Source organism: Hypanus sabinus, chromosome 6, assembly GCF_030144855.1.
Source record: "Hypanus sabinus isolate sHypSab1 chromosome 6, sHypSab1.hap1, whole genome shotgun sequence".
In the NCBI taxonomy this organism is placed as follows: Eukaryota; Metazoa; Chordata; class Chondrichthyes; order Myliobatiformes; family Dasyatidae; genus Hypanus; species Hypanus sabinus.
This window is the reverse complement of record NC_082711.1, coordinates 69,447,037-69,460,473: the sequence shown is the minus strand read 5'-3', so window position 1 is coordinate 69,460,473 and position 13,437 is coordinate 69,447,037. Positions and strand designations below refer to the sequence as shown.

Genomic DNA, 13,437 nt, shown 5'->3' with positions numbered 1-13,437 from the left:
CAATGTATTCTTTCAACTGATAAAATTTACGCTGGGATTAATGAAAGTTAATGAAAAGCTCGATCACAATACATTGAAGCACATAGCACAGAAACAAGCCCCCCCACCACATTGATGCCAACCATCCACTATCCATCCACATCAGCACTTGGTCTTTTTGGGTCCTCATCCAGATATCTTTTTAAATGCTGTATGGGTACCTACCTTCACCACTTTCTCAGGCAGTGTGTACAAAAAAAAGCATCTACTTTATGGGTGAAACTACTTTTTTTGCACATTTTCTCAGCTTAAACTTGCATAATCTATTTTTAGATATTTCTGTAATTAAGAAATGTTTCTCAATAGCCACCCTATGTACGTCTCTCATAATTATGTATATATCTACCAGGTTGCCCCTCAGCTTCCTTCACACCAAGGAAAACAGACCTGGCCTAGTCAGTCTCTCCTCATGATTAAAACATTCTGCCCCAGACAACATCCTGGCAAACCTCCTCTCCAGTGTAACCACGTCCTTCCTACAGAGCGGCAACTAGAACTCCAGCTTTGACCTAACTAAAGGTTTGTCAATTTGCACCATTACCTAATGGCTCTGTTATTCTATGCCCTCACTAATGAAAGTCTTCTTCACCATCTTACCTTCTGCAGCCGTTTTTGATGGTTTAGGTTGTAAATGCCTAGTGATAGAGCAAGTCATGCTGTTGCCTCACAGTGCCAGTGCCTGGATTTCAATCCTGGCTTCCTATGCTACTTGTCTACAATTTGCATGTTCTTGCTGTAATCTCAGGGATTTCCTGTGGGTGCTCCAGTTTTCTCCCATGCCCCAAAACAAGTAGGGTGAATTAGATACAGGGGAAATTAGTAGAGGAATTGATTGATCTGAGCTAGCATTGACTCAATGGGCTGAATATCGTCATATATCATAATCAAATCTGAACCCATACTTGATGTTTCCAGCATGGCTTTTGTCTGCACATTGAAATAGATTAAAGTAATGAATAACAATCGAGGAACAACTACTTTTTCAAGGAAAGCATGTGTCTAAACATCCCCCTCCCCAACAACATTGAAAATCACTCTTTTGAAATTGCCACTGTATGTTTACTGCAATAATGAAAATGTGCAGTGCGTTTGAAGGGGCCTCCTCTCAGATGTGGCATAAAGGTCACATCTGCTCGTTCATGTTAATGTAAAATTTCCATTGGCTTAATTTTAACATAGAACAGGAGAGTTTTCAGGCTTATCGGATTATCTGGTCATCTTTTATCATTTTGGGAAATTGGTGTGCACAGACTGCTGCATTTTCTACTTTAAACAATGACCAAATCTCAAAAACGCTTCACTGAAGGTGAAGAAAGATGCAATCAATAGAAATGCAAGGTTCTCTCTTTCCCTGCAGTTTGTATCATCAGGGGATTGTCCGATTGCAGTTTCATCTTTAGGACTGCAAGATTCTGGCCAAGACACAAAACCATGCAAAATTACCCTAATGAAATCTCCTGCAATTGAACTACAGTTAGAATGATAGGTAGAGGTTATGTTTTTTCAGAAACCAAAACAGCAGGACTTACTTCAGCAAGTGAATGGAACTGCGACATTGTGGTTCTATTAAGGTATTTTTCTTCACAGAGGTGAAATGATTACAAAAGATGGTAATCAAAGCAACAGGCTCAATGCAGAGAATGAACAATAAATATCAATGGAGCATTCATAAAGATCCTACTTCAGTATCAAAAGCAATGATAGCTAGAACAAATTTCTCTCCCTGCACCTCTCGAATTTTAAAACCAGAAGTAGGCTCTTCAGGGACAAAGTCAGAAGACACTCTTTCCACAAGATGTTTGAAGAAATGCTCCAAAACCAAGTTGGTAGGTCCAGTTAAGACATACACGCAGTGGCCACTTTATTAGGTACACCTGCTTATTAACACATACCTAATCAGCCAATCATATGGGAGCAACTCAAAGCATAAAACATTCAGGCACAGTCAAGAGGCTTAGTTGTTGGTTGGGCCATCAAAATAGGGAAGAAATGTGATCTGCGTGACTTTGAGCATAGGATGATTTTTGGTGCCAGACAGGATAGTTTGAGTATTTCAGGAATTTGATCTGGGATTTTCACACAGAACAGTCACTAGAGTTGACATAGAATGGAGCAAGAAACAAAAGATATCAAGGGAGTGGCAGTTCTGTGGGCAAAAATGGCTTGTTAAACAGAGAGGCCAGACTGGTTCAAGCTGACAGGATGGCGACAGTAACTCAAATAACTACGTGTTACAAAAGTGGTGTGCAGAATAGCATCTCTGAATACACACTTTGAACCTTGAACTGGAGGGGCCATAGCAGCATTAGACCAAGGACTTACACTCAGTGGACACTTAATTGTGTACAGGAGGTACTTAATAAAGTGGCTGCTGAGTTCATATTTGCCATGATTTAATTGAATAGTCGAAATGCTACAAGAAGCTCTTGTGGCTGAATGGCCTACTCCTTTTCCAATGATACAGAGTATGCTGTGAATGTAGTATTTTAAGAATATTTTCATAGCATAAAATAATAAATGCTGAATGTAGATAAGTAATAGTTAAAGAATTCTCAATTAAACCCAAAAACATTGGTTGATAAACAAAAATCCAATCTGGTACTAGATTCCAGATATGAAAAAAATCACAAGCTATCTGAAGCCCTAAATTCAGCCTACAGAGCACCACTACTATAATTCACTATATTTGTTATTGGAATTTCTCACAATTTCTCCAATAGTTAATAGTTTCAAAAGATCATATTTTCCATTTATTATCCATAGACATTTGGTATATGTGTGTCAAATAAGCCAATTAATTATTGGTTTTCATTCTTCCAAGAGTAACATTCAAATTCAGTTGTGACGGAAATGTCGTCTCATTCAATGAATGACACCATTGGCTAAAATTTCTTTTACCAGCCATCCATTCATTTGATTTGTACATATTTAAAATGGTGTCTTTTTTCCAAATTCTAAAATACATCTTTATTTTAAATTATATTAAAATTAACTGCATTTTACTGTGCAAACACGAGGAAATCTGCAGAGACTGGAAATTCAAACAGCACACACAAAATGCTGGCGGAACACAGCAGGCCAGGCAGAATCTATAAGAAGAAGCACTGTCGACGTTTTAGGCCGAGACCCTTCGTCAGGACTCAAATGAAATGTTGACAGTGCTTCTCCTTATAGATGCTGCCTGGCCTGCTGGGTTCCACCAGCGTTTTGTATACATTTTACTGTGGCTGTATTAAAATGCAAAATTTTATTAAGATTTACATTCTATTTCAGCATTCTTATGCACATTAACGTTAGTTGATTTTTATTATTTTGCATATGAAATGGAATGTTTATGTATGCTTTACCAGTATCTATTGTTCATTCTCTTTTCCATGTCACTTTTTCTTCCTTGGTGAAGTACAAATGACACATGTAACATTTTTTATCCTCCACTTTCAGTTTACATAGTTTGCAACTGAAAAGCTATTTACAATTATGGACTTATTTAATGATTTGTTCCTTAGAAAAAAATGGAAAGATCAGTTGAAATATTGCCATGAAGGATAACAAAACAACATCAAATTAAAGATGCCATTCTATACAGCAAAATTTCCCAACTAAAAACAATGGCTCTGTTGATAATAATAAAACCTCTTCAAATTAAAAGTTTGACACTGCTTACAGAACATAATAGAATAGAGTGAACCAATTAATATCCACTGGCTACATTGGTGCCATTACTTGATGAAATTCTGGCTTTCTGCGACATACCAAATTTACATTTGAAAATAGGATGTGGTGGTGTGGTGCTAGGAAAATATACCAAGTGTATTTATTTTCCATGGAAGCTAATACAAAAAAAAACAGAACACAGGATTTTTGAACATTGCACCATAACTCTACTGCAGTTTTAAAACAATAAATTTAAGTCAAATCTGCAATGAATCACAATGACCTTGTTATGTCTCGACTTAACATTGACAACTATCATCATATAGCCAACTGATTTTGGATAATCTGAGGAGAAACTGCATAACAAGACTACCATAAATATTGTGGCATAACAAATTAGTTTTATTGACATTCTTATACAGCAGCATGATTGTACAGGAAGTGCAGCCTGAGTATCATGTGACTTTCGAACCAGCCAATCAGCTAATTATTATGTAGTTGTCTGATAGTGAAGTTCCATAAAATATTCCACAGATCAAAGATAGACCCTCTTTCATGATTTTGTAACTGAATGTGATTACAATCAATGATTCTTACACATTAATTTGTGAAGATGTGTTAATGAGGTTACATTAGTTGACTTTAACATAAATGGTCCTGTCAAGAAAGAAAATGGCTTTAATTGCATGAGATTGTCTATAATCCATTTGTTTAGGAGAAAATGTTTATTTACAAAAATAAAAAAATGAATCCAAGCAGGAAAGTAGTTACAATGGTTCAACATCAATGTTTTCTTCCTTTCTTGAAATCAAGAGGTGTCTATAATACTTCACATTTGAGGCATCTTCTTTGCACATGCTCATTTTGTGCTTCTCACGTCGTAAAGACAAGGATGCCCTTGCTTATGCAGTAGTGCAACTCATCATGAGAAGTGAGCACTTCTTTCACTCAAGACCAAAGGTACTGGTTTCTTCCACTGCTGTGAGTAGCTTTTCATACAGCATAGAATACGATGGGTATGAGGGAAGATCCAAGCGGTTGAAACATGTGTGTGCCCTGCAGTGGTACAGAAAAATAATCAACATTATTAATATAACCTCACTTTTCATCTAGTAGCATATTCAGGGATAATTCAAGCTTACATCCTATTCTTCCAAAAATCAGTATTGTTTAAGTATAACATCATTGCCATTGGCATTAACCTTCATATGATGAGAATCTAAGGCAGGAGCAAATGGATCAAAGATGCTGGAAAACCAAGACAAACTTATAGCTGCACATAATGTCACAAAACACTGTAACAAAGAAATTTTATAGAAGTTCCACTTGATTCAGCAAGGGGAATCAGATATACCAAGTTTCTGCTGATTACAGAATCTCTTATTTGCGAAGATGTATTAATGAGGTTACATTAGTTGACTTTAACATAAATGGTCATAATTGGGGTCAATCATGGAGTGGAATCATGACTACAGGTTGCAAAGTCTGTAATGTTAGCAATAGATGCAGTAATCGAAGTGGGACATGCTTTTAACCATATGCACTGTTAGTGGAGAGTCACTTTAGAGCCATATATGGCAGAAGAGAATTAAAGATTATCAATCATGGCATCAATTACAGGTACTTCTGCATATACAATCTGCCCTCCATCTCTGGCAACACCTGCCAGCAGGCACACTGACACACACAATCCTGGTGTAGTGAGTCCAGAATTTCAGCCTCTGAATTTTCCTGAAGGCAGTTTCTAAAATATTTTGACACCAACATAATTTTAACACTTTAAATCATTGAATACAGTATTTTGAAAACAATGACTACAGTTTTTGTATTTGTTTATGAATTCTTCCATTTGCTGTGAATTTTCTCCTCTTGCCTTTTCCACTCCTTTAAGCTTTACTCCTTGCTTGGGGTTTCATTCCCTATTTCTTGGGTACCATCCAACCAAACTTGGTTTGCATGTAAACCATCTGAAGCAGGACTGGAAAATCTGTTCTTGGCTTGTATTCTGAGTGTGCTCAACAGCAATGTGTGCACATTGAACTCTGCTTCAAAAATCCAGTTCACTGATTTCAATCATCAGTGGCAAACAGATGGTAATGTGTTTTGTCATTCAGTATTTAATTGTAGGAAGATGAGATTCATCTGAGACTAAATATAGGACAAACACTCTCACAGCAGAGACGATCAGTCGGAAGGTGGAACGAAAAGACATTTGTTAGGTATGTAGAAGCTAACTGGAATTGTGTATGTATGTGAGGATGAATGTGTGTTTGTGGAAGTGTGTGAGAGAAAGAAATCGAGAAAAGAAGCATTACAGACTTGGCAGCATTCATTGGTATGACTAATGACCAATGATTGCTGAAAAATCTGTCATGCTTTTTTTTCCATCCTTCTTTCTTTCTCTCAACACTTTCACAAATTTTGTGTAACATTCCTTATTAAGTTTGATTTTGCAGACTAGTTATTAGCAATCACCGAGTTCTCACTTTGGTTTCCACACATTACGTATGAAAGAAGAGTACATAGATTAGATATCTAATGCAAGGAGTTCATGCTAAAGAGGCAACCTTTAACCATATGCCCACTGATACTCGTGCCTTTCCATCTATAATTACTTAACGACATAGCTGAAATACACAGGGACTGCAATTCCTAAAGCAATAGTTTCATCAGGAGACAGGTGCAGATAAAGCTGACATTCATCTGACTAAAACCTCAGCATAATTTTAACAGAGCTCAGGCATCATGATCTCCATTTAGCTACTCAGTGCTGGATGACACAGCCAGTTGTGGCTCAGGTGGTACTGTTCTTGCTGCTGAGTCAATTATCCATGTTCAAACTTCACTGCAAGGGTAAAAGACTCTGGGCACAACATTTCAGATTGACACGCAAGCCCAGTTCTGAGGGAGCACTGATTATTCTTGACTAGTACATTAGTTATTTGGATTCATCTCACAGTGGAAAATGAAAACTATTCTCCCACTGAGAGGTCTGAAAACTAACAAATGGGAATTATTTCCTGAAACTAATATATGGATAGCAACATTGAATAAGACCATAATAAAAAATTGAAAGAGAAACCCTTTAAGAATAATTAACATATTACTCCTTCTGACTGCAGAAGAATTTGAAATATTTTGGATATGCCTTTTTGTTCCTTCTCCCACGATAAAAGCTTTCCCATCGTGAGATAAAGAATTATACAGGTTATAGTTGTGAGCCTGATGAGTCTATTAATTGTAAAGTAATGTTAGTGTTCCGGTTATGTATTTCACTAAGATTTAGTTAAAGACTAAGCCTTTTCCAATGGGCCACTGCTCAGGGCACTTTATTAGTATGAACACCTAGACATGTCATCCATTCTGCTTCCTCCCTTCAAGTTAAGGTTAGTACAAAGAAATTGTAACCTTTTGCCCTGGTATCATACAGTAATGATATGTGCATTACTAATGTGCAGTAATAATGTGCATGAGCATGTACATTATTCCATGTACATGCTCATGCAACACCTAAATGCTAATGGAAACAAACAGAATTCTAATTTAGGTGTGTTGGGGAAGTGGTTAAGGGCTTCAATATTTCACCATTGCCATAAAAGACAGAGTACATAAAAGATTACAGTCTCATAATAGCGTACCCTTTTCAGGGGCTGTTAGTTATTTGTCTATCATGGCTAATAGTTATTCCTTAAACAAGGTGAATATAATTACAAGAATGCCTGATTATTACAATTGTTTATGGGAGCTGCTGTTTGAAAATCGACTATTGCATTTTATACTTTGATATCATTGACACAACGATTACACTTTGGAGAACGTAACACAAAAAAGGAGCACCAATTGGACATGTGCTGCTTGTACCTCCGGCACCATTCAATAAGAACATAAAACATAGAGAATTACAACACATAACAAGCTCTTTGACCAGTGATATTGTGCCAACCTTTAAATCTAGTTTAAGATTAATCTAATCCTTCCCTCTTACATAGCCCTCCATTTTTCCATCATGAATGTGCCTATCTAAGAGATTCTTAAATGCCCTGAATGGGTCTGCCTCTACCACTACTCTGGCAGGGCATTCCATGCATCCTCCATTCTCTGTGTGGAAAACTTATCCCTGGTAGACTGTAGATCTGATCTTTAAATTCAGTTATATTTTCTTGTCTAATCCTGACCAACATTTATGATCCTATGGTCCAAATACACCTACATTAGTCTGGAATACACTTACTGGTGTTGAGGGAGAGAATTCCAAGGATTGGTATGTTAAACTTCCGTGAGAGAGACGTTCCTTCTCACTTCAGTCCTAACTGGGTCTTGTGAGAGAGATGTTCTTTCTAAACTCAGTCCTAAGTGGCTGGCCCATTATCATTTGACAACACTCTACTTCTAGATATCCCCAGCTCCTCAAAATTGGATGCTTTCATGACTTCGCCTCTCTCTACTATAGCTCTGGCAAGTTTATGCCATTTTATTCAATCATCCCTCACATTTTAGGTCTCTCATCTCAAGAAAAAAGAAACTGGTAAACCTCAGGGCACTGACTTTAAAGAACAAAACTGTATGCAGTGATCCAGATGAAAGCTCACCAAATCCTGCATATTGTAGCAAGACTTCATCTGCCTTGTTCTCCATCCTCCTGCAACATTCCATTTGCCTCCTTAATTACTAGTTTTACCAGTATGGCAGCTTTCTACATTTCAAGATCACTTTGATCTCTGTGAACACAACACTTAAAAGTTTCACGCCATCTGCTCTTCTGTTTTTCCTAACACAGTGGTAATCTTATATTTGCCTCAGTTATACTGCATCTGCCATCTTTTTGCCCACTCACATAAATTGTTTCTCTAAAGACTTTGTTCTATTCGTAATTCACTCTTCTTATCTTTGTATTGTATGTGATAGTGGATAATTTCTATTCATTTATTTATTCTAATGTATTACCCTTAACCCCAAGCAGCCTGAACTGACTCAATAACTTTTTTATCTGATACCTTATTTAGTGTATTATGGAAATTGAAATGCACCACATTATCTGTTCCTTGCAAAACTGTTGGAAACATTCTGACACCAGGAATGACTCTACAAAAAGGAAACTCTCATTTTCCACTTATTAATATGATATTCCCTCTGGGGTGAAAATATATATTATACATCAATACATCATCAGTTATCTATGTGTCAAATGCCATCAGTAGTGGTTTGAAATCAATCAGTAGCTCTGGTAATTTTCGTAGTAATACGGAACTGAGCATTTGGGATTGTGTCCCTGAACTAAATGCCACAAGACAATTGCCTTGTTTGTGAACTGATAATTCTCTTCAATATATCAAAACTTGTCTTCACTTAGACCTACTTGCTTGAATGCAGGGCTGAATTTTAATGGATATCAGATTCCATATTTTTCCCAGCCTGTCTTAAATTCCTCTTTTTCCTCCAAATCCCCAACAGCCATTGACAGTCTAATGGAATAGCTTTGTGTAGAAATATGGTCACTGGAAGCACTGAGGAAGCAGCTGTTGTCAGCAGCTGTGCTACGAGAAATATTTCTTTGAAAGCAAGTCTTTTATTTCTAAAATACACAGATAACAGTAGAAAAAAGGAATATAAAAAGATTATGTATTAAAAAAGCCCAAAGATGAACATTTCCAATGCTATCTCAACATTCAATCACATTACTAAGAACGCACTCTCTCAAGACCAGAAAATAGAAGTACAGGAAAACACACTTAATTGGGCAAGAATCCCATGTGCACAACAGGGGAAATCGTCTTAGTAGAGTTAGATTATATTCCATGTGGAGGAGGAAACAAGTAAACTGATAACGTTTAAAGCAGGGAACAGGATTTGACTGGACAAATAATTCACTTTGGAAATTATCTTTCTGGTAGTGAATGGTGGCAGTGAAATCCAGAAAACGAGGGTGAAGCTTTGAATTACAACCAAGCAGATTAAATTGTGAACATCACTGATGCATAACTTAAATATGAAATTGCTACTTGAAAAGCTAAGACTCATAGAGATGTACAGCATGGATAAAGGCCTTCAGCTTCTGTATCTCCTACCTGATGGTAACAGTGAGAAAAGGGCATGCCCTGGATGTTGGAGGTCTTTAATAATTGACGCTGCCTTTCTGAGACACTGCTGCCTAATGATGTCCTGGGTACTTTGTAGGCCAGTGCCCAAGGTGGAGCTGACTAGATTTACAACCTTCTGCAGCTTCTTTCGGTCCTGTGCAGTAGCCCCTCCATACCAGACAGTGATGCAGCCTGTCAGAATGCTCCCCAAGATACAACTATAGAAGTTTTTGAGTGTACTTGTTGACATGCCAAATCTCTTCAAACTCCTAATAAAGTAATAAAGTATAATAAAGTCTTGTTATGACTACATAAATATGTCGGGACCAGGTTAGATCCTCAGATATCTTGACACCCAGGAACTTGAAGCAGCTCACTCTCTCCACTTCTGATCCCTCTATGAGGATTGGTATGTGTTCCTTCGTCTTAACCTTCCTGAAGTCCACAATCAGCTCTTTCGTCTTACTGACATTGAGTGCCAGGTTGTTGCTCTAGCACCACTCCACTAGTTGGCATATCTCACTCCTATATGCCCTCTCGTCACCACCTGATATTCTACCAACAATGGTTGTGTCATCAGCAAATTTGTAGATGGTATTTGAGCTATGCCTAGCCACACAGTCATATGTATACAGGGAGTAGAGCTGAGGTGCTCCAGTATTGATAATCAGTGAGGAGGATATGTTATCACCAATCTGCACAGACTGTGGTCTTCCAGTTAGGAAGTCGAGGATCCAATTGCAGAGAGAGGTACAGTGGCCCAGGTTCTGCAATTTCTCAAACAGGATTGTGGGAATGATGGTATTAAATGCTGAGTTATAGTCGATGAACAGCATCCTGATGTAGGTATTTGTGTTGTCCAGTTGGTCTAAAGCTGTTTGGAGAGCATTGAGATTGCATCTGCCGTTGACCTATTGTGGTGATAGGCAAATTGCAATAGGTCCAGGTACTTGCTGAGGCAAGAGTTCAGTAACCAACCTCTCAAAGCATTTCATCACTGTCGATATGAGTGCTACTTGGCAATAGTCATTAAGGCAACCCACATTATTCTTCGTTGGCACTGATATAATTGTTGCCTTTTTGAAGCAAGTGGGAACTTCTGACCGTAGCAGTAAGGGGTTGAAAATGTTCTTGAATACTCTGCTAATTGGTTGGCACAGGTTTTCAGAGCCTTACCAGGTACTCCATCAGGACCTTCTGCCTTAAGAGGGTTCACCCTCTTTAAAGACAGTCTAACATCAGCCTCTGAGACAGAGATCACAGGGTCATCAGGTACAGCAGGGATCTTCACAGCTGTAGTTGTGTTCTCCCTTTCAAAGCATGCAAAATATGTATTGCACTGAATACTGAAAAGAGCAAACAACAACGGTTAAAGAATGTTAAGTGACATGTAGACAGAGTGGATCATCAGAGACCGTTTCCCAGGGCGGAAATGGCTAACCTCAGGGGGGATGGGGGGTTGTCAGAGGCAAGTGTTTTACACAGAGAGTGTTGGTGAATGGAATGGCCAGCCAGGGGTGGTAGGAGTGGACATATTAGGGACATTTAAGATAAGCATATGGATGATAGAAAATAAAGAGGGTTTTGAGGAGAGAAGAATCTTGGAGTAGGTTAAAAGCTCAGCACAACAATGTGTGATGGACTGTGCTGCAATGTTCTATGTTCTAAATATTTAATTGAAACTATGCTGATGCTGCATAATGAAACTTGTAAACTCCCTTTGGATACCTGCATTGAGATAGATTGAGTAACTGGGCAGACTATGTAGCATCTCCCTCAAGGTGTTTAGGAATGACCCTAGCAAAATTCCGAAGGAACCTCTTATTCATACTGTGGCAGATGTCACTGGGGAAATTGATAAAAAGGAAATTATTACATGGAAGATTTGGCAGGAGAGGAGAAAAATATTTTTCAACACTTATGATCTTGATTGTGTTGTCTTAAAAGAAGGTGGAGAAAGGTTTAACAATGGCATTCCAATAAGGAAAGCATATTAAAGAAAAGTAACACCTCTCTGCCATAAAGGCACTACAGTCGGACAAAAAGAGCCTTGGTTAGTCATCATAAGTTGGTGAATTGACCATTGGGACAGACATAAATATATACAAATCTTTGTTATTAATACTGAAAGTTAGAGATGAAGGGAAGGATGTTCTAGTCTCCGCTGTTGCTTTAAGATTACTGCAATGTCTCAACCACAAGCATTTAATCATAGATTAAGGACTTCAGTTCTTTTCATCATTTACTGAAAGTGCCAAGACAGGACTTCTGCACAGCTACCAATGATTCAATTAATGGCCCATTGTCAACGCAAGTAGGCAGAGGGAGACCAGTCCTACAGCCTACATCCTTGTAACAAGAGACAAGGATGAGAAAACTTTGGATGAGCAGGTGATGTTATACATCACCAGTAAATTACCTCTAAAGTAGGAATGGCTTTGTGATATCGGAAGGTATACAGTTCTTTCTACGAGTCTAAAGCATGAACACAGGGGCCCATATTTAAGTGTTCCCAGAGAAAAATGACATGACATTTGACATTAGGGATGAGGAGGAAAAGACAGAGTTATAGAGTAGGTAACTAAGGGGGGGGGGGGGGAAGATTGAGTGATCAGGAGAATACAGTAGATGGAATCAGCACTATTCTAGGAAAAGATGGATGAAGTGTATGAGCATGACAGAGATAAGTGAGTCAACAGGAAACAATTCCATGAGGCTCAGTGTCTAGCTTACTAATGGCATTAGCAAATCTAGCATTACACTTTTATTCTCCTACGTTATGCCTAGCAGTCAAAAACAAAGCATTCCATATGCTTTTTAATGACTTAATTGACAAGTCCTGTTACATTTAGGAATTGGGTACCTGTAAGTTGAGGTCCCTCTGTTCCTCCACATCTCTCAAAATACTCCCATGTGCCATATGCACCTTTGTATTCTTACACCTCCTTAAATACATTATTTCACACTTCTCCCGATTAAATCCCAGATGCCTCTTTCCTGCCTGATTGAGCAGACCATTTATATCTTCCTGCAGTTGAAAACCTTCCACCTCAGCTGTAATAAGCTCTTTGGGCCATTGAAGATTTCTGAACAGCTGGCAGTCATTTCTGGAACTGCATGGTCAGCTTCCTTTATAAAAGTTAGAATGTCCCTTTAAATAACTAGAAAAAAAAACAAAATGGTGGGGGGAGGGTAGTAGTGATAAGCTCCCACTACCTATTAAGTGCTCCCAGTGATGTGCATCTCACACAGCCTCTGACAACCACGTCCAGTTCCTGGCCTTCACATGTGGCTTAGCTACTAAGGCCGGCGGAACCATTTTTACCTACAGGCCAAGGCAGAAGGGGCTCACCAGCTGTGGTTGGCAGCTCATCTAGGAGAAGCAAAACTCTGATCTCAAACCTTCACTGCCTTGTGGCTACACCCACTCATGGGGAAGGCTTCTGGAGTAAACCCTGAGGAAAGAGCCGGAGTTCCTAAGGCAATCCAACATTGAGGTCAATACTGACTGGCAACTCCTGTGATGCCACTAGTGCCAAACTGTATCAGTCTCTGCTGTTCCTTTGGATTAATCAACTGTGCAGAGGGTGATCCTACTGCATGGGCAACAGCTTGCTCTCCCGATTGTACTGCCCTGGCTTGCATACGACAGCTATTATGCAACATC

The 13,437-nt window shown here is 38.6% G+C and overlaps 1 protein-coding gene across 1 annotated transcript in view; it reads right to left on the bottom strand.

Moving 5' to 3' along the window:
- Positions 1 to 4,033: 4,033 nt before the first annotated feature.
- LOC132395570 (E3 ubiquitin-protein ligase HECW1-like) overlaps positions 4,034 to 13,437 on the bottom strand; it is a 437,822-nt gene continuing 428,418 nt past the window's right edge. The window contains exon 29 of the mRNA XM_059972368.1: positions 4,034 to 4,749. Within this exon, the coding sequence (XP_059828351.1) occupies positions 4,638 to 4,749 (112 nt within the window). The 3' untranslated portion in view covers positions 4,034 to 4,637. The remainder of the gene's footprint in view (positions 4,750 to 13,437) is intronic.